Source organism: Leptidea sinapis, chromosome 33 (assembly GCF_905404315.1).
Source record: "Leptidea sinapis chromosome 33, ilLepSina1.1, whole genome shotgun sequence".
Taxonomy (NCBI): domain Eukaryota; kingdom Metazoa; phylum Arthropoda; class Insecta; order Lepidoptera; family Pieridae; genus Leptidea; species Leptidea sinapis.
In genome coordinates, this window is record NC_066297.1 from 8,202,856 (window position 1) to 8,229,208 (window position 26,353).

General features: G+C 38.2%; 1 protein-coding gene across 1 annotated transcript in view; it reads right to left on the reverse strand.

The window, feature by feature from the left end:
- Positions 1-5,284: 5,284 nt before the first annotated feature.
- LOC126974711 (transmembrane protein 145-like) overlaps positions 5,285-26,353 on the reverse strand; it is a 33,784-nt gene continuing 12,715 nt past the window's right edge. The window contains exons 5-15 of the mRNA XM_050822300.1: positions 25,921-26,103; positions 24,215-24,299; positions 23,127-23,348; positions 22,404-22,576; positions 19,746-19,877; positions 18,913-19,000; positions 15,928-16,001; positions 9,752-9,826; positions 8,822-8,913; positions 6,942-7,378; positions 5,285-5,425 (exon numbers count right to left, since the gene is read on the reverse strand). Coding sequence (XP_050678257.1) covers positions 5,295-5,425; positions 6,942-7,378; positions 8,822-8,913; positions 9,752-9,826; positions 15,928-16,001; positions 18,913-19,000; positions 19,746-19,877; positions 22,404-22,576; positions 23,127-23,348; positions 24,215-24,299; positions 25,921-26,103 — 1,692 coding nt within the window. The 3' untranslated portion in view covers positions 5,285-5,294. The remainder of the gene's footprint in view (positions 5,426-6,941; positions 7,379-8,821; positions 8,914-9,751; positions 9,827-15,927; positions 16,002-18,912; positions 19,001-19,745; positions 19,878-22,403; positions 22,577-23,126; positions 23,349-24,214; positions 24,300-25,920; positions 26,104-26,353) is intronic.

Consider the following 26,353-nt stretch of genomic DNA (forward strand, 5'->3'; position numbering starts at 1 on the left):
AAATTGAAAGAATAGTATGAAATGAATACCTAATTAGAATTTATATCTTTTAACTCTCTCAGGAGGTTAAATATAAACATAATTTTATACACAGAACAACGTCTGTCGGGTCAGCTAGTATGTATATAAAGACCATAGATGTAGAATGGATTGATTGTTCACTTTTCAGCTGTAAGAAGGGGAAAGTGTGAAAGTGATAAAGTTAACATTTGGTCATTTGTTGTCTCTATCTAGAATAGCGATTAACCTATTTAGGCTCTCTTCCCACCGCCGGCCATGACGTTGACATTTTTCGCATCACGTTGACATCTGGCATTCCACAACCGCGCGTTTTTCTAGAAATTTCTTGCCTCGCACAGCCACTTTGTGGAATCAATTATCGGCTGCGGTTTTCCTGAACAGATACGACTTAGGGACCTTCAAGAAAAAACTCCCACTTTAAAGGCCGGCAACGCATTTCTTGACACCTGTTGTTGCGGAAGACCATGGGCGGTTGCCTCACCTCTCCGCATCCTGTGAGCCTCTTGCCCGTCAGCCCCCACTTTTATTATAAAAAAAACCGTCGGCCATGAACTAGAAGCGAGTTTATTTCCGATAGTTTTATCCGATATAATCCCTAAGCGAGTGTTGTCTTTGATAGCTCTTCTCTGTGACAACTAGCGGAGAGAGTCCTCGTCGGACAGTAACACGTGTGTCTTAGTATATATAGTGTCGTATGTTAGAAAATTACTGATATAATAAGTTGCCTTAAACGCATTCCTTATGTACATAATATATGTAGAATATATTATATATTGAATTGTAAAGGATGGGTATTTTTTAAAGTTTGAATTCCGAGAATCTCTCTTAGTCGCTTTTCCGTTCAATTTCTATATTTTCTTTTTGTTTGGCGACAACTTTTCTTTTTTAAACAAATCCTTTCGGAAGTCATAAAGCCTTTTGAAAACTTTTACTCGTGATACGCCAACGTAGGTGTACCTGTGGTACAAAATTTTACGAGCTATTTTATTAGAATAGTTAGGATGTATTAATAAGGTTTTTTGCTATGCCGTAGTATTCTATGGGGTACCAAATAACCTATTGCTGATCTACCCCCTCGGAGGAAGTAACCACAAGTTTCGGAATTTTGTGCGGGTATAGCTTTGTTCATTATTAATTGTATATTAAAGTAGTGTGTTTTGTAGCTATCATAATAATGTAAATTGTATTGATTATTGTTAAATTTAATGAATTTGTGAATAAATTATTAAAACTGTCAAAAGATGGCTTCACTCACATTCAGTCGGCGTAGGCATCGCTCCGTCGGAGCCCAAGGACTCAGTGCTAGATGGGGCGCCGATCCAGACCTGCAAATATTGAATGTGACTGAAGCCGTTTTAAATATTTATACTTTGTGAATATGTAATGACCACCGAATTGACAATTGTTGCTCAACTATAAAAATGTATATACATATAGTGTTGTTTTATTTGTTTTTTAAAGCGATTCATTTATCGTACGCAGATGGTTTTTACAATGAAACGGATTTAAGAAAGCGCATTGAAAGTCAATATCTCCGGTGTTGGCCCCACTATCAGCTCAAACTGATTGGCAGTATGTACCTAATGCAAAGCTGCTTGGTTTGTTGGACTTCTAGTAGATACCTAGTAAATGGCTCGATCGCTTGGTGTTGCGTGCATCGCATTAGTGTGAGTCAAAAGGCAAAAAGCCAAACATTTTGATAAAAGTCCGGATTTTTTAGTTGATATCATTTATATTTCGTTTCTCATAAAGACTTATTTGATCTTAGTTCATATTAAGTTTAATTAATATATCAATTATTTCCATCTACATAATTAGAAATAAAATACGGACAAGTTAGAGAGCCGGACTACAGTCTGAAAGTCCGGATTAATCCAGACGGATGGTAATCGTAACTGCGAGTCATCTATCATAGGTATTATTAACCTACTCTGACCCCTGAGTCCAGACTGCATATATCGCAGTAAACGTGTCATACTTGAGTAAATTCCTAACGGATGTACAAATGATTTGAGTTTTCTTTAGTGTTAATTCCGCCAATATTTGTCTTTAAACAATTCGACACGTGTTTCGCCTCTACACGAGGCATCCTCAGAATGTGTTGTCTCGCCAAAATTTGTCACGAGACTCTAGTCTCGTGACAAATATTAGCGGAATTAACACTAAAGAAAACTCAAATCATTTGTATAATTATGGATTTCCGCAAAGCAACGCCCACATCAATAAATTTTCCCAACGGATGTGTCCTTGCGATGTTATGATATAACATTCGTTCAAGTGTGCGATAAATCAAATCAAAATTCATCTTTGCATCTTTATGCATTACACAGCTAAATGACACATGAATGTCAAAGTTGTACATTATATTATTCACCCATAGAGTAACTATATACTACAAGTGTAGACAAACAAAGAGTGACAGATTATAATTTCTGATTGACATGTCGTAAACAGTCAAAATATCGCCGACGCAAGGCTCCAATTCAATTAAATTGTAATGAAATGATATGAGAATACGAATCTAGAGCAAAACTCGGACAGGCTTGGCACTTAACGTCAACGATTTTGAAATTACGTCAGTAGCACAGATGGACATCCAAAGCTATAGGTAAAGGTAGGGCTCCACACAATTAAGAAAACATTATTCGTACAGAAAATTTATTATCAAAGACTAGAGAATACCACTGAATATGACGTGTAGATACGTCAATAATAACAATAATTGATACTATGGATGGTAGAGGCAAAGAGAATCATCTGTGTATATGTGTGTGCGTCAAAATGCAAATTACAAAAGGGTGGCGCAACAGTAGCATCAGGGTTTAACCTTATAAGATTTATCTTAAAAGAAGCGCCAAATATAAAATAATAATAATCACTCTCGGTGCACGTTTCCCTATAATAATTATTACGGCATTTATTTTCTCAAAATTGATTCGTTTAGAATTCTTTTTGATGTTATTTCTAATATACTAGATACTACTACCGCTTCGGAAACAAATGGCGCTCTGAGAGAGAATAAACGGCGCAAGCAACTCTCCCAGCATTATTTTTTTGCGCTCTTTTCAATAAAAATATACAATATTGTACAGTCATTTCTATCGCTATAAAATAATCATAATCTAGTCCCAGGCTGTCCGATCACTAAGATATTCAGCTGTGGTGTAATGGGATTTACGACAGCCATTTTTTTAAGCATTTAAATTTATTTATAGATAATGCCTGAACAGTGGCTGGGACTTTATTATAAAAGTGTATACATTTACCCTTAAAGCTATTAATTTCTTAAAATGTTTCTTTGAGACACTGTCTATAACCAAGCTGATATATAGATATTATCTTGTACAATATAAGTAGTTTGGATTTTGAATAATTAACTACAGTAAATAGTCGATAATAATATTAATTTTTTTAACTCGGCATACTTCAATTCGTTTACCATTGCTACATTCACATACTCTGTGTCAGCACCAGCGTCATTGTCTTTTTGAACTGTTATTTACAACATAGGCTGGACACTTTTTTCTCCCATACGAAATGATTATCCTTGCCTATACCCTCCATAATTACGTACTAGGTACTACACATTACCATAGAGAGAGTAGGTAAAGTTATATGCAAAAAGTATTATAATATCTTATATTTTAAACATCGGAACCCAAAAATTGCATTGCATTTAACCAATATGAAGTTACAAGTTGTTTTTTATTTCCAATCTTGTATAAAGTCTAACTATACGTTGCACTTACTTACCCAATAGATTATAATTTTACACTCTGGTACGATACAATATGACATTATCGCTAACAATATTTATTTATAGGTAACTTATCAAATACATAGCTATATAAATAACTTAAATCACTCCTGTGATTGTACTACTTAAGTAATACATTATATATTTCTAAATTGGATTTTACAAATAGGTAGCCTAACCTCTAACCTAAAACGGCAAAAGGTAGCCAAATCTGGATAAGTTAAATAATATTATGAGTATTGACTTCTTAGAATGGTCCGTACCAGAAGATACAGGTACTCAATCCGTGATCCATTGTGTTGTTGTTTTTATAACTGCGCATAAAAGATACAAAATACATTTGATCTCAGATTAAATATTAACGGCCGTTCCCAATATTCAGTCTATCTTTTACTTGAGATAAAAATTGTAACTATCGTTGACTTTTTTGTCCCAATAAACTTATCGACGGTAACTCACCTTATCCGTACACGCTGTCTGTCAATGGGACATCGTATAGCTTACCAGCGTTTGTATGGAAATTTCAATTCACGCGTCCATAATATAGGCGATAAGAATGACTTATCGGATATATTGGGACAGGTTCAGATTATTGACTGCTAATTACTGACAGTACAAGGTAGTAATTTATCTCTATCTGTAGATAGTATATTGGGAACGGCCGTAAGACGGCTTCTGGCATACTGCGGATAACGGACCTTATTCTATCATCGTTGATTTCGGTATTACCAAACGTTTGAATGAAGAAGTCCCAAGATGTGTCAACAAAAAAAAAACATCTTTACATCCAAGACTATGCTTATTATAAAATATTAAATCCAGTTGAATGGCTTTTGAACCACAATTATTACTCCTCGATTATCAAATATTGGTCAGTGTTCGTCGGCGAGGTATACTAACCACACTTTCTATTGTTTATACTGTTGTGTTCATCTCGTATTTATCGCTGAAAAACCTGTAGGCCTATTCTCGTAACAACACGAGAATAATATCGTATTCTTGTAACACAAACTGACGGTACTGTTGATTGTGATCAAGTTACGTTCCGATTTAGGGAAATTGCACGATCCGTATTCTTGTAACAAGATAGAACGTCAATTGTGGGGAGATGCTTATTTTGCAAAATTTTGACGTTTGCATGAGTTAACACCTTAAATTATCATTTAATAGAACATAGATAACGCTTTTAATAGTAGTTGAAATATTTTTGTTTTCTTAGAAAAATATAATGGTAAGATCGAAGGAGCGTGTACTTCAAATGTCGTTGACGCGCGTTCCGATTCAGTTAAAGTTCTGGGAAAATGATAGTAGAGTACCAATCCAGAATAAAATACCTGGATAGGATCGAAACTTAAGATCAACGATTTGGAAATTACGAGAATAGCACTAAATAGCGAAACTCTAGATGAATTACTATTACATACTGCCATTGATATAGGCCTAAAAACACATCATAGACTAATATAAAAACCTTAAAATTAAATAATGGCTGCCGCGTATTGAAATGGACATCCAATCATCGCTTGGAAACTGTGAATAAATGGTCTGTATTTCTAGAGTATGCTTGTTCCTGTCCTTCGTGAATGGTGCTGATAATTCCCGCTGTGGACCTGACTGGTGGAGGTTTTGTGTGAACCGGGGATGGATCTGCAACGAGAAAACGATTAAAGAATAGTATTTTATGATACAAATAAGCTAAGCTGCTCATTATACATGAGTCTGTGGTTGTAGTAATTTTAAATAAGCTGAGTGTCTATTGAGCAAGTTGCTCAAGAGTTTCATACGCACTTTTTCAACACACTTGCGAGGAAAAAACAAACATGTTAATCGTTTAATTATTAACTATGAAAAATATGGGAAATGGCGCGCAAGTTTTTTTTTATACGAGCCAAATGTAAGGTAATTGATTACATATAATTTTAGTGATAAAATGCAATTATTTTATGACAAATTATTGTGAATTATAAGTAATTTGATAATAATAAATGTTTCTTTTATTTATTCCAAAAATGAAAATGGATTTTAAGCGGTGTAAAACCTTTTTGTTGTTACATATTAAAGCTTAACTTAATTTTATTGCGGTGGATTTTTAGGCACTTTGAAATTAATTTGTCTTTTTTAACTTCGTTTAAATAACGAGTAGTATATACTGTATTTTTTTTTTATGGAATAGGAGGACAAACGAGCGTACGGGTCACCTGGTGTTAAGTGATCACCGCCGCCCACACTCTCCTGCAACACCAGAGGAATCACAAGAGCGTTGCCGGCCTTTAAGGAAGGTGTACGCGCTTTTCTTGAAGGTACCCATGTCGTATCGTCCCGGAAACACCGCACAAGGAAGCTCATTCCACAGCTTCGTGGTACGAGGAAGAAAGCTCCTTGAAAACCGCACTGTGGAGGACCGCCACACATCCAGATGGTGGGGATGATATCGTAACTTTTGGCGTGTCGTGCGAAGGTGAAATTGAAATTGAAATTAAAATCATTTTTGGTTGGTATAGTAAGATAAATAGCGAAGGGATTTCTATTGCAACAATCATAACAATTTTGGTTATACCTCTGGAAAATCAAAATAAGAGTTATATAAGTTTCTTCTTTAGCCTGATATGGGGCTAGAAATGTCTAAAGGGTTTAAACAGAAATTGGTTAAAAATTAAAACAAAAGTTATATACCTTCTTTAGCCTTCATACAATTCTAGAAATGTCCAACGGGGTTAAACAGAAATAGGTAAAAATCAAAATAAGAGTTATATACCCTCTTTAGCTTCATATAACTCTTGAAATGTCTAGCGGGGCTAAACAGAAATTGGTTAAAAATCAAAATAAGTGTTATATACTTTCTTAAGCTTCATACAACTCTAGAAATCTCTAGCGGGGCTAAACAGAAATTGGTTAAAAATTAAAAATAAAGTTATATACCTTCTTTAGCCTTCATACAATTCTATAAATGTCTAATGGGGTTAAACAGCAATTGGAGAAAATCAAAATAAGAGTTATATACCTTCTTGCTTCATATAACTCTAGAAATGTCTAACGGGGTTAAACATAAATTGGTTAAAAATTAAAACTAAAGTTATATACCTTCTTTAGCCTTCATACAATTCTAGAAATGTCTAACAGGGCTAAGCAAAAATTGTTATAAAACAAAATAAAAGTTATATACCTTCTTTAGCTTCAATTTTCTTGTGCATAGCGACAATACTTGGACCTTTCGCTAATGACCACGTAGGAACATCTCTCCGAATAGGCTCCAATATATTTCGCTTAGATCTCATAACGTTCGGCAAATCCCCCAACATCGGTACACTATTCGCCACATTGTCTGAACTGTCATTTGTCATTTCTTGCGCGCTGTTAGTACTTCTATCCTCTTGTATTGAATTTTCGTTCTTAGTTATTTGGCTTTCAACTGTAAATATTTCTTTTGGAACATGCGGGTTGATGTCTGAATCTGATTTGCTCGACTCTGTACTATCTTGTTTATTTCCATTTTGTAATCGAACATGTTTAGTGTTGCCATTTAATTTCGGCTCAGTTTCCAATGAAAGTGGTGCACTGGGTAAGTATTGGTACATACTTCCTATTAATTCTTCAGTGCGCCTGAAAATTAAACACATTATTTTAGTACTTATATCTCTGCTAGCATTCTGTTTCCAGTGGCTATATCTTAGATCATTAATTTATAGTTTATACGTCTAGATAGACTATGATAACTGTGAAAAAGGTTGAAAAAATTTGAGTTTAGAACTAACCTTTAATTTGAGCGATGCACGCCAACTAACACCAAGTGAAATTACTGGGAAAATGAGACTTAACATCTATCGTCTCAAGGTGACGAGCGCAACTGTAGTGCCGCTCAGAATTGTTGGGTTTTTCAAAAATCATGAGCGGCACTACATTGTAATGGGCATGGCGTATCAATTACCATTAGCTGAACGTCCTGCTCGTCTCTTCTCTTCTTTTCATAAAAGAAGACATACAAATCGTGAGTGTAAGACGTAGCTTATCACGCACACTAAAGTTATATACCTGGCCTGTTTTCATTAGTTGTCTAGCAGCAAGAGGCTCTATCTAGACGTATAAATTATCTAAAGGCTATATAATATTTCCTATATAATTCCTTCAAGCAGCCTCCTGAATGATACATGTTAGATATTTTGTGGCATTCTTAACATGGGGATTTTAAGTGAGATCCTACGGTTAATATTCTCTTCTGGGAAATCCTTAAACGAAGGCCGATTGGTTTTATAACTGTGGTGTATAAGTGACTCTTGTTTTTGGGTGGTAAGGATTGTTGTAGAGATGTTAAAGAGTACTTTCGAATGGTCTGAGGTGCTGGTAAGAAGCAACCATTTCTTATGGTAGTGACTACCGCAATTTGCCTTCTCCCATGTCTAGAACTAGAAATATAATATAATTGTAACATTCGAAAGTCTATTTTTATAAATTTTATATGTTTGTGTTTAGGCAAGATAAAAAAACCAAAACTGGGCTGAAACTCAAGTTAATCAGCTATTTACTGAAACAACTGTAAATAAGACTGCACGGATGAAGAGCCATCTTTGTGTCACACAAGTTTTTTAGATTTTTAACTCCTGTCACCGTGCTTCTCACGGGTGATTACATATGTGAAACCCCTCCTTTATGTGACGTCACATGTTCTTCAATTTGATTTTTCTAAGAAATAAAACGTATATAGGAAGCTATTTTATAATTTTTCTATAGATCTTACAGCGAGCTGGCATTCACCGTTGAGTTAAACCTAATTAGATAAGCTTTATAATTCGAAATTTTGTTTTACATACAACTTTCGAGTTGAAATATTCTAGAATTTAGCCTGTGACGTCTCAGGCTTTTTATAGATATGTATGTGTAAGGTGAATGCATGAGGTGAGCTTTACGAACGAACGCTAGCGTTACGCGAACGGTGATTTCTTGACTTGGAGAGTAATTTCATTTCGTTATTGAACAATTTTATAAATTAATATTTTCTTCAGTTGTGTGGTCTGAGGCACATTCGTTTTTTTTATTTTACTTTCTTACCTTGTGAGTGGTATTATAACAGTTTGCGGGGCGCCGTTTGTTGGAAAATATGCGTTTGATCCGAAGCTGTCCAGCGCTGGATGACTGGTTACCTTAAATATAAATAGAACATACATGTACTTATAAGATACATAAAAGTTTTATAATAAAGTCTCAGCCACTGTTCAGGCATTATCTATAAATTAATTTAAATGTTTTATTAAAAAATGGTTCTGTCGTAAATCCTACTACGCCACAGCTGAATATATAAGTGATCGGACAGCCTGGGACTAGGTTTTGATTATTTTATAGCAATAGCAATGACAGTACAATATTATATATTTGTTAAAAAAGAGCGCAAAAAAAATGCTGAGAGAGTTTCTTGCGCCGCTTCTTCTCTCTCAGAGCGCCATTTGTTTCCGAAGCGGTAGTAGTGTCTAGTATATTAGAAATGACATCAAAAAAAAACTAAAGGTATCAATTTTGAGGAAATAAATGTCTTTTAGTAGTGAACAAAGGGCCGATTCAGTTCTGTCACTCGTCGGCTGCTACCGCGGCACGCTACGCTCGGGTCGTGCGATGTGATTAACAGCGTAAATTTGTTTTCGAGACCTACTAGTGAACAAGAGACGATTTGGTTCTGGCACTCGCCGGCCGCTCCCTGGTTGATCCTGCTATCGGAAACCCGGATTCATGTTTTAAAAGCTATTTATGTAATACATACAAATAGACCAAATAGACATACATTTGCTGTCTTATTTATAAACGCAATGGAAACTTACTCCAAGCTTAAATTACTTCTCTCTGTCATTTAATTCTGTAGGGAAAAAGGTAAGATAAAGACTAAATTTGCAATAACTTTACACCACGTTTATTAATAACACAGTTAGAGTCTTATTTAGCGACTTTAAATCTTTCCGATACATTAAAAACATCACCAATTAGACATACCTGCATGACACCAATTTGCGTCGTCCTCACGTGGTACGGAAAGTTCTTGTTCGCGAACACAGGTAATGTCAGCAACTAAATATAAATGTCAAAAAGTCAGTTATTGAGGTAATTTTCACTACGTACGACAGAATGAACTGTCAACTTGATTGTAATACAAGTTGTGACCAGCTGTAGTCAACTCGCTTAGTCTATGCTAAGCGCTTGTAGCAATAACACGCATTTGAGCGCTGAGTTTGATTTAAATGTCCCTTCGTCTGTATTGCTATACTGTTTATTATAATTATTATTAATTCACTATAGTATATAGTGAAAAAACTTATTTTCTGTTTGATTTCACTAGTTGCCATGGGATATTAACAAAAAACATAACAGGGAAAATCTAAAACAAAATATAAAATATTAAAAGCTTACCGTACATTAATATATAATACATAATTATTTTTTTTGTGTTCTTATCAACAATTCGAACTATTTATTATTGAATATAATAATTAATCTGAGTGCAGTTATGGGTGGCAGCATTAGACCTTGAGCTACCAATCCACTGACAAACGTCGCTAATGGCTAAACTAAATACAAACTTACAGAATAAATTCATCATCGCCGGTTCGTTGTGTTACCATTGACGTACAATAGGCAACTAGAGTTACAATCACGCACAAATATTTTCTGAAGCAAAACTCGCGCGTCCGTTACGCAGAATTTTCGTTCAGTTGTGTTTCGACCGCGCTTTGAATACCACGACACGCAATGACAAAATTTTCAGTGAAAGACTGTTCTACTGGACAGTATTATTAAAAAGGATGGAGTGTCGTATTTCAGGTAAGTGCTCATTTAAATTATCAAATTGTATAAATTGGCGTTTTTAATCATTTTGCTAAATAATTTTACATTTCAATTGATAAAACAAAATACATCCCCAATGTCATGTGCCAAAGAGACTTTGCATCACATGATGAGCAATGAGCTTCTTATGAGCGTATAGAATTAGAAAATTACAGCCACGAAATAAGGTGTTCATTTGAATGAATGTTTTAAAGTTATCTGTATAACTGTTAATGTTAAAAGTTAATACGTATATACAACACAACCCGGACATTTCTGACGACGTTTTAATAGGCGATTATGAGTCTAGATGTTTATAGTTCGTCAATGATTATAGCATTTATTTATTTAATTTTAGGAAACAAAGAGTATTTAAAACATTTACGAAAATACATAAAATATTGTACATACACCAATAAAGTTTCCACTAATATACATATTATGTAAGCAGTCAAAACAGAGGACAAACAAAAAAAAACCTAACAAAACTTTAGAAGAAAAAGAATGGATTATTGCTAACTTAAATGAAATTATTTAAATACATCAAGTATTGTATATTATATTTCAAAGAGGATGTAAATACTATGTAATAAGAGGCAGGACTGCCTTATTAAAAATTGAAATTTAGTTCAGTATGAAAGGTGTAGTGATTTGAGATAAGTTTGAAACATTCACGACTCGTGGTCACACCAGTTTGTCACACCAGTGTGACTACGAGTAATTTTTATTCCTCGTGGTCACACCAAGGGTTTTACTACACCCTGTTGGTAATTGATATAAGTGATGTGTCAATTTCAATTCTCATGATATCGACATTCTCGATAGTTTAGATAACGAATTATTAAGGATAGATTTTTTTTTTTAGAGGCTTACGGGATGGGGAGAGGTGAGGCAACCGCCCATGGACATCCGCAACAACAGGTGTGTCAAGAAATGCGTTGCCGGCCTTTAAGGTGGGAGTAAGCTTTTTTCTTGAAGGTCCCTAAGTCGTATCTGTTCGGGAAGACCGCTGCCGGTAGTTGATTCCACAAAGTGGCTGTGCGAGGCAAGAAATTTCGAAGAAAACGCGCAGTTGTGGAATGCCAGACGTCTACGTGATGCGGATGGTACTTTGCACGTAATGTCCGATGGTGGAATTCGGCCGCTGGAATCAACCCGAACAGCTCTTCTGAGCGCTCCCCGTGATAAATGCGGTAGAAGATGCAGAGAGAACCCACATCTCTACGCAATGCTAGAGAATCAAGCCGATCGGAGATGAATTGATCGTCGATGATTCGAGCCGCTCTTCGTTGTATGCGGTCAAATGGAAGAAGCTGGTACTGGGGAGCACCCGCCCAGAGGTGAGAACAGTACTCCATGTGAGGCCGAATTTGCGCCTTATAAAGTTGCAGGCGGTGGCTTTTAGTGAAGTACTGTCTTGCCTTATTGAGAACACCAAGCTTTTTAGAGGCCAGTTTGGCCTTCTCTTCCAAGTGACCACGGAACTGAACGTGGCTCGATATATCGACGCCAAGTATGCCAATACAGGCTGTGGCATTTAGAGGAATGATCTCGAATCGAGGGGATACGACAAAGGGAGACTTTTTAGTGGTGAACGCACAAACTTGTGTCTTCTTGGGGTTGAATTGGACTTAATTTTGTCGGCTCCATTCCGAGACTTTGCAAAGCATAGTCTCGATTTCAGACACAAGTTTGATCCGGTTCTCGTCGACGCTATCCCGGGACATGTTGGCACGGCCGGTGTAGGAAGCATACCCCGTGCTGTCGTCTGCATAGCAATGAATATTGCTGATTTGCAGCATATCATTGATATGCAGAAGAAACAGCGTAGGGGATAGCACACAGCCTTGCGGGACACCAGAGTTTATGGGTTTTAAGTCGGAGCATGCACCGTTGATAACAACCTTGATGCTCCGATCAGCCAAAAAGCTAGTGACCCATTTGCACAACTTCTCGGGAAGCCCATAGGATGGCAGTTTCGCTATAAGCGCTTTATGCCACACCCGATCAAAGGCCTTCGCTATGTCCAAACTCACCGCCAACGCCTCTCCCTTCGACTCAACCGCTTGCGCCCATTTATGGGTGAGGTACGCAAGAAGATCACCAGCTGAGCGACCCTGACGGAAACCGTACTGGCAGTCGCTGATCAGCTGGTGCCCCTCTAGGTATCCCAAGAGCTGGCGGTTGATGATCAACTCCATTACTTTGGAGAAAATGGAGGTAATGGCAATGGGGCGGTAGTTGGACGGATCTGAGCGTACACCTTTCTTAGGGATCGGGTGCACTAAAGCCGCCTTCCATAATTTCGGGACTACGCTTGATGAGTAGGAGAGCCGGAAAAGACGGGTAAGGACCGGTGCCAGTTCCCGAGCACATGTCCGCAGCACTATCGGGGGAATGCCATCGGGCCCGCTCGATTTGTGAATGTCCAAGGTGAGAAGCGCCTTAAGCACGGCACCATGCCGGATTTTTACCTCCGGCATATATGAATCGCACCGCGGAATATGCGGTGGTGGTGCACCTTGGTCATCCAGAGTCGAGTTGGACGCGAAGAGGGAGCCCAGGAGATCAGCTTTCTCTTTCGCGTCATGGGCTAGCGAGTCATCATCCCTGTGCAGTGGCGGAATGGCTGGCTGGCAGAAGTTTCCTTGGACAGCCTTGGCGAGCGACCAGAACGCACGAGTTCCCGAGGGAAGGCGTGCAAGTCTCTCGCCAATTCTGCCAATGTGTTTCGACTTCGCGTTAGCAATAACTCTTTTGAAGGACCTGGAGGCATGATTGAAGTGTTTTTTAAGTTCGCTGGAATTGACATCCTTAGATACCACCGCACTGACCCAAGCCTGATAGCACTCCTGCTTTCGGCGAGAGGCCATTTTGCAGGAGTGGTCAAACCATGGTTGGGACCTGCCACCGATAGGAACAGAGGAGGATGGAATGAAGAGTTCCATACCTTGCAGTACCACATCAGCAACAGCATCAGCAGCGGCATCTGGATCTCCCAGCGAAAAACAGATCTGCCTCCACGGGTAGGATGCAAAAAAGCACCGCATCTCGTCCCACTCTGCTGACCTATAGTGCCACACGCGGCGACAGCCTAAGAAGCGGGGCCGTGTTGGGCGCGTGATCGGCACGGTGCTGCGGATCAGGCAGTGGTCCGACGATCCCAGAGGAGGGTCAACGGAAACTAGGTAGCCGTCCGGATGTGAGGTCAACAGAAGGTCCAACAGTGAAGGTGTATGATCTTGCACATCTGGGATTCGCGTTGGCGCAATAACCAGTTGCGTCAGACCATATGCTAAGGCGAAGTCGTGAACAGATCTCCCTGCATGATCGGTGGTACGTGAGCCTAGCCATACGGCGTGGTGGGCGTTAAAATCGCCAAGAAACACGATCTCTGCAGTGGGGATCTGCTTCAACACGGAATCTGTAGCCATTTGGATGTGTTCGAGGAGCCGGTAAGTCTCTGCGTTACCGCTATGGGACCTAAACAGGCATGCGTAGATTCGCGGATGGTCATCGCAGTCTACACGCAGCCAGATGATGGATAGGTCCTGTTCTTCAAGAAAACTCAGGCGTCGAGAACAGACATCCTCCCTGACGTAAACGCACACGCCAGCCCGTGGTATAAAGGAGTGTTCCAAATTATACCCCGGTAGGAAAGGTAAGATGAATCAGCCAGGGAGGATATCTGTGTCTCGGTTAAAAAGAGCAGGGCCGGCTTCGCCGTCTCCAGGTGAAAGTGGACGGCATTTAATTGAGCGAAGCCCCCTGATGTTGCAAAAGTCCACAGCGAGTGTGGAGGAGGGTGGTTTGAGCCTCCTGCTCTGTTTGCCCCGAGTCAGCGCAGATTTGCCCCCTCCAGAATACGCGGGGCAGCCTGGGCAACCACTGTTAGGTACAGGCCCTAATTGTGGACGCCCAGGGACGGATTCTCCAGGGCTGCATAGCCTGGTACCGTCCTGGAGTAGTCTCGTTTTAGGCTGTGCTGCCATTTGTATTTGGGAGGAGGGGTGTAGGCCTCCGGATACCCCACTCACCGGACGAAACACAGCGGCGTAGCCGCTATTTCACGCCGGTTTCGAGTGGGGGAGTGGTATTTCTCCGGGCGTGCCGGCCCAATTCGGTTGTGTCCGTGAGGACCCAACATGGCACTACCACTCAAATATAAAAAATTAAGCCAAAGATTTAGGTGCCTCAGTTGGCAAAGTAAAAGACTTTTTAGAGAACATGAAGAAATACTGGCTCAAACATGAAAGTTTCATTGCAGAATGGAACGTTTACGGTCACACGAAACGACACAGAACAAATAATGTTTGCCAAAGTTGGCACTATTCACTTAACAAAATAATTAACAAAAATTATGAGACAGTTAAGAAATTATTAACTGTCTTAAAAGAGGATATGGAAGTAGTCATTGAAAAAAGCCCAAGGAAAAAGAGACAAATTGAGAAAGATAATTTTATCATTAATACCCAAACAAAACTTATTAATAATAATATTTCTTTAGGCCATTTTATGGAAATACTTCGTTAATTATATACCTATGTACAAAAGTTAAACATCTTTGCCTATTTCGACATATGGTAATTATTACACCACTAACGTTTTAACTAATTTTATATCTTAATAAAATAGTGTAGTTAAACCCGTGGTGTGAAGACGAGAAAAAAACAATTTCTATCCTTAATCATTAGTTATCTAAACTATCGAGAATGTCGATATCATGAGAATTGAAATTGACACATAACTTATATCAATTACCAACAGGGTGTAGTAAGACCCTTGGTGTGACCACGAGGACTAAAAATTACTCGTAGTCACACTGGTGTGACAAACTGGTGTGACCACGAGTCGTGAATGGTTTGAAATAGTAGTAATTACAGGCGATTGGCGTCGAAGTATAATCCGGCTAAGTTTGAAAGCGAATAGTTGCTGAAAACTAAGTGTATTTCGGCTATCAGTGTTTTTTACAAGATTATAGCCGTCATCTGTCAATCTATCAATAACTGCACGTTTCATACAGTCGCGTGAATCGCCTTTTTTCTTCGAGAGTTTCGCCAGGCTGATATATTTCTTACACTGTATGATCTAGAAAGTATGTAAACCAATATTATTAGATTTAAGCGCAATATGATTAGATTATATTTTATAGTGTCAGTGTATACGAAATGTCTGGGCCAAATATATAGTATAGTTGCCACAGTTACAAAAGATTTTATACCTCCATAACTTTTGTCCATAACTGCTGAGCAATATGCACCTTTATTACCTTTGTTATAGATTTCATAATGTTCATTCCGGCTCATACACATTTTGGCTATCAGATTTAATTAAACTATAAAACTTACTAGAAACATGACGTGCCCGCTCAACGTTATAAATAACAGTACAGCAGTTACGACACTCTCACGAACCCACTTATCTGAAAATAATATAAAAAAAAGAATTATTAAGAAAACCCTTTAATGTTTATATCACCCGCCAGTCGTACCAATCACTACGAGACAAGGCCCTTGCTTTTCGCATAAGTAGTACCAACAAAAATACATGGAGACTTCATTTGGTTATTTTTTTATCAAAATTTTTATTATTAAAGTTAAAGAACTTACATAGTTTTTATGAGAATATTGGAATGGATTACATGCTTGATTACCCTTCTTAACTAAATTATAGGGTATACTATGAATGGGTAGTGCCGGATTACGCAAGCGCTGGCCCATAGCAAATTATATTAAGGTAAGTTTTACTTTTTGTTAAAGTTGCTAGGTCATTCACCAATATCATTAGAGTATAGCTTACTTTTATTTCGTTTGTTTACTTGATTTTGAAGAAAGACAACTTTTACTCGAGTGGGTTAGCTTGATCTCTCTTCCTTTCGGCTAAAATACACTATGGCAGAATTAGGACTTCGTTGTCTATTGTAGCAATAGGTGACAGGATACGTATCATTATTAGTTTTATGTACCACGTATTAATAAATTTCACTCAAAGAACGCTCAATCGGTGGGTGGGTTTTACGCGGGATCTGTAGCAATTACTACTCTACTACGTGGTTAATCCAGCACTGTCTATGGAAAGATAAATAAATAATAAAATAATAATAAAAAAAATAAATAAATTTAGAAGATAAAGGACCTATTTTTGAAAACAATCAAATGGTGGAAACCGGAAGACGAACGAAGCGTGGAAGAGAGAAGAACATCTCTAACGGAGATACAGCATGATAGAAAAGGTAAGTGAATCTATAGTTTTTGTAACCGATTTTGTTTCGGTTTGCACAATGACGTCCTATACATATAGACAGTTCACCTCATACAAAATCAAAGCCGAAATATGGCACATGCCACAAATGACACCATAATACCTTTGACTGCTATGTCTATACATTTCTGCGTTTACTCCAGTTTTTTAAAATGTTATTAGTCAATAGGCAGCAATGTAAACGTTATTTCAGTTTCAGCTGCGTATTTTGAATTTAAAATCCAATTTGGACACTGACATCAGTGGAGTAGCAGTTACGTATTTTTTTATGCCCAGACAAAAAAGAGGGTTGCTATAAGCTTTACGTTCCCTGTCTGTCTGTCGTCTGTCCCTATTTTCCGATCAAGATCTGTTTAGTCGGAGGTTTTGTAGGTTTTTAATCAAAAATCACACTCATATTATATAAGGAAAGGTTTGTATGTTTATTTGTTGGCCTGTGTTTATATTTGTTACTTCTTTACGTTCTAAAAAGATTTGGATTTAATAAGTTAAGGTAACCTTTAATGAGGGAAAGTAATACTCAAAAATAATATTTTTATTTACATAAAATAATCAGTTAAACTGGTTATTTAAATGTTCCTTCCTTTTTCAAGTTCCTTGAATTAAATAAAAATGGTCTTTTAGAGTTAGATATCTTTTCCATGGTTTTTTTTTGTGTATGTAGTGTAAGCGGACATCAACAAATATTTGTATGAAAGCTTTATTAAGATTTATCAAAATCGGTTCACCCAGTCGAAAGTTCTGCGGTAACAAACGTAAAAAAACATACCGACGAATTGAGAACCTCCTCTATTTTTAAAGTCGGTATAAAAGAGTGACTCTATTGTTGTCATTTCTGACTGTGTCTTTTGTTGTTGTTGTATATATATTGTTGTCATATGTTCCATTCAGACGAGCGGGTCTTGTATGGAGACTTGTCCATAACAGTACCATATTTAATGAAAAATATTCGTTTTATTAAATTGTTTTTGTTGTTTGTAAATGATTATAATGAGCTAATGATAACATCTTATATCTCAAATATTGTTAAAGAATCATTAATATATTACATATATATATATATATATATATGTATATATATATATATATATATATATATATATATATATATATATATATATATATATATATATATATATATATATATATATATAATAGACATTTTTGCATGTCAATATATTCTTGATAAGGTTCTGTATGTTCATAAGCACATTACACGAATATCCTAGAAACTGCGACATTCATAATTTTAACACGAGGAATAAACATAAACTTGTTATGCCTGCTCGGGGTTATGTCTAGTTAGTAAGTCTTTTATTGGGCGATATATATTTTGTAACATGATCCTAGAAAATATACAAAACGAAATATGTTACGAAACGAATGGGTGGTACTTTTTGATGTTAAATCCTATTTTAAATAAAAAGATTAATTTTATTCGGGTTCAATAAAAAATCTTGAAACTGCATTGTTATGGGCAGGGCGTATTACTTAAAAACCATTACATGAAAATATTGCTGATCGCCGATTGACGTACAATAAACAGCTAGCTGCCAATCGCCTATTAAAAGGTCGTTAAATAATGTCCGATCGACGTTGTATATACGTATACATTAACTTATACAGATAACATGAAAACATTCATTGAAATTAAAACCTTATTTCGTGACAGTAATATTCAAAGTCTACTTATTGTATACGCTCATAAAAAGCTCGGACGCGAACACGATGCAAGATCATTTTGTTTAAGCAATTGAAATGTTATTATTTAGCAAAAAATTAAAAACGTCAAGTAAGTTGCAAAATTTTGTTAATTTAAAAGGGCAGTTATCTGAAATACAACACATGCTGTTATTTGGACAGTTTTTACTGAACACTATCATTGCGTGGTATTCAAAGCGTCGTCGATCGAAACTGAACGAAAACTCTGCCTAGTTGACGCGTAAGCAGAGTTTTGCTTCGGACAATGCGCGTGAGCGAGTGATGCGAGCGTGATTGTGAATCTAGTTGTTTATTGTACGTTAATGTCGTCACTTCGATTTTTGTGATAAAAAAGTATAAAGTCATATTACCAATATAAGAGTTGGCAGTTAGTATGAACAGTGGTCCAGCGTAGAACCAAATCGTGCCGCAGATGAAGAATGGACAGTAAAACATGTTCTGAAACAAAAATACTTACTCTATAAATAAACTGCAGGCCTCCATAAATATTATCATAGACAAATCACTTGACAGAGTCACTGTTATTTGGGACTTGTAGTCTAGTAAGATTCAAAATTGATCTTTGACAAGTATTCTAAAACACCGGTTCCGTAGATTTTTTTATTGAAAATATGACACCCAATCGTTTTTGAAGAGATTGATAACTGGTACTTACTGAAAAGTGGATCACATACGACAAGAATGCCCGAAAAGGTCGTGGTTACAGGTCAGGCTTCACAGACTGTGATTTTGCCTGCAAGCGTTCCCCGGGGCGTAAAAAGAATAGGCCCAAAGGTGTCGTAAGGCTTTTTAGAAGTGGGAGAGTCATGCTGCCGTCTTATGACGTCAGCACAACGGAAATAAGGATTAATTACAACACTCAAACAGAATACGGGCGTGAAGTAACGGCCTAGTGCCGTTATTTTTCGCATAGGTTAGTGTCGAGGACCGGAGGCCACCTTTTTCACCGGATTCCTGCCGCCGAATCCCACCTTCGCACGACAGTTAGGATATCATCCTCACCATCTGGATGTGTGGCGGTCCTCCACAGTGCGGTTTTCAAGGAGCTTTCTTGGTTCAGGGTGTATCAATTATCATCAGCTGAATGACCTACTCTTCTCGTCTCGTCCCTTATTGTAATAAAAAAATACTTAAAGCAATTTTTAAAACAAAAACCAAGTTTTATATAACAAATAATAAATACCTTTTCCGGGTACTTTTTGACTGTGAAAAATGTTGCGTAAGCAAAGGCACACCAGCCAGCAATCCGGAGCACTATCAGTCCGTAGCCAGCTGGACTCTCATAGATATACAGCACTTCACCTGGATCAAACGCCTGGAAAATATAACTTACTTATAGGCCGAACGGAAGACGTCCACTGCTGGACAAAGGCTTCCCCAAAGATCACCATGACTAGCGGTCCTGCGCTACCCTCATCCAACGTATTCCGGCGATCTTGACCAGATCGTCGGTCCATCTTGTGGGGACCTACCAATACTACGTTTTCGGTACGAGGTCGCCATTCGAGGACTTTACCCAAAGGCCATCTGTCTGTCGAGCTATGTGCCCTGCCTACTGCCACTTCAGTTTCGCAATCACCTGGGCTATGTCAGTGACTTTGGATCTCCTTATTTCTGATTCGATCTCGCAGGGTAACTCAAAGCATAAACCTCTTCATTGTTCTCTGTGCGACCATGAGCTTCTTCATAAGACCCATAGTTAGCACTAAGCAACAAGCATACTCGCTTAAATTTCGTTGCTTATGGCGAAGTCATACGACGGATCGCTCCCATCAAATATGGCAAGGAAGCGATGGATCGGTCGAAAATTTTCGGTCAATGATTTAACGTGTTTAAACGTGGACGTAGCAATCTCATTGATGATCCGCGTGAGAGATGTCCTTTAAAATCGAGTACTGAAGATAACATCAGTGCTGTGCGACGCATGATAGAAGAAGATAAGAGAGTGACCTATCAGCAGATACGGGCAAGCCTAGGCATTGGTATGAGTCATGTTCAAAAAATATTACACGATCATTTAGGCGTCAGGAAGCTTTGTACCAGATAGATTCCCCATACTTTAACCGACGACCAGAAACACCTTCGCATGGACTGGTGTCGCCAAATGTTAGATAAGTTCAACGGCGGTGACTCAAATGCTGTATTTGACATCGTCACAGGTGATGAAAGCTGGATATATTGCTACGAACCCGAATCCAAAAGCAAATCAGCTCAGTGGGTGTTTCCTTTCGAGGATCGGCCAACTAAGTTAAAGAAAGGAAGAAGTCAAGGAAAAAGGATAATTGCCTCATTCTTTGGTCGGAAAGGTCATTTCGCGACAGTTGTGCTAGAATATGGAAGGACAGTTACTGCAGACTGGTGTGTCAATCGCTGTTTGCCTGTTGTCTTGGAAAAAAATCGACAGCAGCGCCCTCGAAGCAGGCTCCTCCTTCACCACGACAATGCTTCAGCGCACTGCGCAAAACGGACTGTTAAATATTTGACTATGGCAGGTGACGATATAATGAGTCATCCCGCATACAGTCCTGACCTGGCGCCCTGCGACTCTTATTTATTCCCAAGAACTAAAGATAAAATTCGAGGTGTTCGCTTCATGAGCCCTGAAGATGCAGTGAAAGCGTACGAAAATGCCATAGAAGGGGTCTCTTCTATGGCATTTTCGTACTAAGGAAGAATGGGCCAACTGCTTTTGCTTTTCTCCGTGGTTCCATCGAATGCAACGATGTGTAGAGAGGAACGGAGATTACTTCGAAAAACTATTGGCAACTTTCTATATTAAGCCGTTTTTCATATTCTATAATTTCAGTATTACCTAGGTACGATGTTGCGGACCACAGACCAGAAAAAATAAGTGGAAGTGGCATGTGGGCATTACCCTGTCGAGTGTCGCCACTATTGTAACACTACAAATAAGGGATTACTTGTAACTAATTCTAATAGGCTTCATAAGATACATTATTTATATATATTTTACAAATATTACATATATTTTATACATTAGCTTTAGACATTATCAATAAATAAATTTTAATGTTTTATTAAAAATGGCTCCGTCTTAAATTCTACTACTCCACAGCTTAATATCTACGTGATCCAACAACCTGGGACTAGATTATGATTAATTATTTTATAGCAATAGCAATGACAGTACAACATTGTATATTTCATTAAAAATAATGCTGGAAAAGTTTCTTGCGCCGCTTCTTCTCTCTCAGAGCGCCATTTGTTTCCGAAGCGGTAGTAGTGTCTAGTATATTAGAAATGACATCAGAAAGGATTCTAAAGGAATCAATTTTGAGTAAATAAATGCCTTTTTATGCCATTGTGTACAAATCTGGATGGATCTGGTCTGATGGATTCAGGAAACAGCCAGCATAAACCAACCGGTAATTGATTCCACAAAGTGGTTGTGCGAGACAAGAAATTCCTTGCAAATCGCGCGGTTGTAGAATGCCAGACGTCAACGTAATGCGGGTGGTATTTTGCATTTTGACGTAATGTTAGGTGGCGGAATTCGGTCGCTGGTATCAACCCGATTTTGATGGGGATTACTTCATGGAGTGCAGTTTAGTCCAACTTGAGAGATAGGCTAGTTTCTATTTCGATTTGGGACCCATAATTATTTTTATTTTGAATATTTGTTCTGTATGGACATATTTTCTGTGAGAGATTTCAGTGACGCACGGTTTGACTGTGAAACAATTCTATAATATGAACACTCCCCGTGATAATGCGGTAGAAGATGTAGAGAGAACCCACATCTATGCGCAACGCCAAAGAATCTAGATTTCTTCATGTCACACTGACAAATAAATTAAACTATGCACTATTTTAGTCTAACCTTAGCTTGGTAGATGAACAGTACAACGTAAGTGACCACGTAACAACACATGAACACGGTCAGTTTGACGGTGAAGCCAGCCTTAAGTCGACCACGGGTGATGGTGTAACCCTTAGCCATCAGTAACAGCAGAAGTAAGAAAGTCATCTCGGATACACCGCAGAAGAACTGGCCTGAAAGCAAACATAATTCATAATAAGTATTTTTTATTTTAAAGATTCCGAACCTGAAAAGGAAATAGCGGAACCTTTTATGATTTTTTTTTATAATTTTGTAACCAAAATTTATGAACGATGCGAGACTCGAACACGCGACTTTTTGAGACGTTTGTCATATTTGCGATGCGTGCTGTCTTGCTGGCAGTCGAAGCAGCAGCCACAGTACCAACTGGACATATGAAAGGAGCCAGAGTGTCGACGCAAGTCGCGTCCCACACCAGCGCCCTTCCCTATGCCCAAGCCACCAGCGTCATTCCATCAGGACGCTTACCAAGGCGGGTAATACCATTTGACTCTAAAAGAGCTGGTATATTAAGAGTGGCAAAAACCCTACGGATGACTCATTAATGCTGGCGTGACGACAAATACGGCCAGCCTATTTTAGATAGGATAGCCCCTGACGCCCAAAAGCATCTACCTGAACAATAAAGGTTAAATTCAGATATAATTGGACGCGTTTCAATCTTTTCAAAACTATTTCATTGAAATACGCTAACTTACTTACCAAATACTTTAGCATAAGGCGCTCCAACACCATTACTTGCATATCGTATCCCAGCTAGCGCCTGCATCAGCACACCACAGTGTTGTACTACTATCGATATCAGAAACAGTTTGTATGTCGAGTGCAGCAAATGCCGAGAGCGGAGTTCGACGCTGCACATCACTACTGCGACCATCACTAGTAAGTACGCGAACGTGTATGTCAGTAATATCGGGAGCACATCTGGAATATTAATCCATACATATTTTACAACGGGATAAAATATAATCACCATCAAAAAATATTTAGAGAATATCCAACGTGACCTAAAATATACGCTCTTATTTTTTTGTTTTAATAAAATGTTATGATATTTTTTACTATGAGAAAATAGATTATGTGAAATAGTAATAAAACCCCTTAATAATATTACTTATCATATTATGTATTGTAATAGTTATACGTTATACTTTTTATTACCGTTTTATTTTCCGCAAGTTTGGTATTATTAATTCAATTTTAAATGGTCATATTATATTCATTACATATTTTTTGAATATTTACATGGCCAATTAAAATTGGGAACCTCTGGTATAGACTATCTATAGAGGCTTGAGGATTACTGACGAAGGAGACGGCCTAAGAACTACCCTTACTCTTCTCTCACGCAAACATAGATATTTGTAGATCTGTATTCTTAGGCGGGGTATAACAGAATGTACATATGATAATGAATAAGGAATAACGAACGTACCTACATATTTTAATATAAGGGAGAAGACAAGCAGGACGTTCAGCTGCTGGTAATAAGACGCCCTGCCCATTACAATGCAGTGCCGCTCAGGATTCTTGAAAATCCAAAAATTCTGAGTGAAACTACAATCGCGCCCGGCACCTTGAGACATAAGATGTTAAGTCTCATTTGCCCAGTAATTTCACTAGCTACGGCGCCCTTCAGACCGAAACACAACAATGCTCACACATTACTGCTTTACGGCAGAAATCGGCGCTGTTGGTACCCATAATCTAGCCGGTATCCGGTGCAAAGGACCTTCAAACTGGTAAAGTATATGGCACCGATTTGATTGAAAGTCAAAATAAAAACTCACAGAACTCATCAGCGGAGAAGTGATGGTGCCAGAAGTCGTCAGCGGCGCCGTTTGTCATCAGAAACTTGTATCTGACATCCAGACCCTGGAAATAAAGGACGACACATAGGTGACCAGACGAACAATACTTCACCTTACGAGTTTAGATATTATTAGGCCAGCAACGAGCGGCAAAGATAAGCAAGCAGTTTTTTGACAAGGCAAGGGCACGGCAAGAACTCTTTAATTCACAAACATATTGTTTTGAAGTAATCAAAATTCATAAGCATATCAGTTGGAACTGTACTCTCGAAAATACCAATAATCCAGTTAGTGGGTCACTCGTCGATTGCAACTCGGATAGGCAGCGTTCGAGAAGCTCCGTAAAATCTTCTCGTCCCAAATACCACAGTGTCTAAAGACGAAGATTTTTAACCTGCGTGTGTTGCCAGTGATGACTTACGGTTTACGTGATCGCCATGGTTTTTATGAGGAGGCTCATGGTTGCTCAGAGAGCAATGGAGAGCGATGGCAGGATACATAGCTCGACGGTCAGATGGCCGTTGGGGCAGAAATTCCTCGAGTGGCGACCACGTAGCAGAAGACTTACTGTTGATAGGCCCCCACAAGATGAATCAAGTCAATCGGTCAAGATCGCCGGAATAGGTTGGATGAGGGCAGCGTAGGACCAATCGTCGTGGAGATTTGAGGGGGGGATTCCTTTGTCCAGCAGTGGACGTCTTCCGGCTGATGATGATGACAAATCAAAATTTATGCAGTAGGTATTAATGTGTAAATTATAAATTAGCTGCTTCTTCACGTGAATTTTGCCGTGTTTCATCCAAACGTTTTTAATTTTTATACTATAAGCAAATGCTTTACTTATTGTGAGTAGTATTTTATGCTCCATCTCCCCCTTATATATATTTTATATAAAAAACAAGTTATCACACCCGCCCATAATCTCTTTCAACACCAAAGGAATCACAGGAACGCTGCAGATTATTTCGTACACGCTTTTTCCAATGTTCCCATGAGGTATCGTCCTGGAAACACCGCGTAAGGAAATTCATTCCATTGTTTGGTCGAACATGGCAAAAAGTTCTTTAAAAATTAAAGGTTCTTCTACCATATCTGTAGACATACGTGGAGTTTTCGAATGCTGTAGCTACATACAGCAACCAAATTCTATTTTCTTTTTAAAAAAAAATATTTACCAAAAGAAGAAGAAGAAATACACTTCAATCACAAAGGATCCAAGCCTTCTAAAAGATGCGAAAGAAGAAGAATACAAAAGTAGCGAAAAAAATCCAACGATTTAACTGATTCAACAAACCCATAAGAATTTTGAAAATCAAACCCATTTGGATGATGTACGGTGAGGTCTTTCGTTGGTTACACTATTCGATTCTACTAAGTCCTAGTACACACTGGGCACAAATACAAGAAATATATTAAAGCTTCTTTGACAAAGAAGGGTTTCTACAGTATAGTAGATTATTTAGATGATAATGATGCATGGTTCTTGTCTGGTTCTGCGTAAGCCATCTAAAATTGTATAATATTATATTAAACAGGTTGGGATGAGTTCTTCTCCCCATGTCAAAGTCCCTTTACGAACTGTACATCAGTGTCAGCTTCTTGACGCTTACAAAATGTTGTTGCAACACGTTATGTTATTGTCACTACCTTAGATAAATAAAGAAATATATAAGAGCAGGTTTAACCTTAGGGCTATCACAGTTGCTGATCGCAATGAACCACCACCTTTCCCTGGCGGAGCGGAACCTCCTGGAGTTCCGACAGGACACCACCATCTTCGTGGTCTGCTCATCATTGAGGCCTGTTTCGGACTGCAAGCGGCGACGACGAAAGCGCTCATACAACTCAATCGAGCGCTTTATTTTATGCTGAAAATTCTCAAATGTGTCAACAACTATTTTACTTTTAAATTAGATTTGTAACTAAAATTTATGAACGATGCGGGGCTCGAACCCGTCGCGGACTCCACCTGAGCGCTCTTCCAACTGAGCCAACCGTTCGAGTGACGAATGTTTCGTAAATCTTGGTATATCTTGTTCAACTCTCAGGTTGCGGCTCCATCTACATATATACTTTACAGAGAATAACCTGTTCAATCCCAATAATTACATATTATAA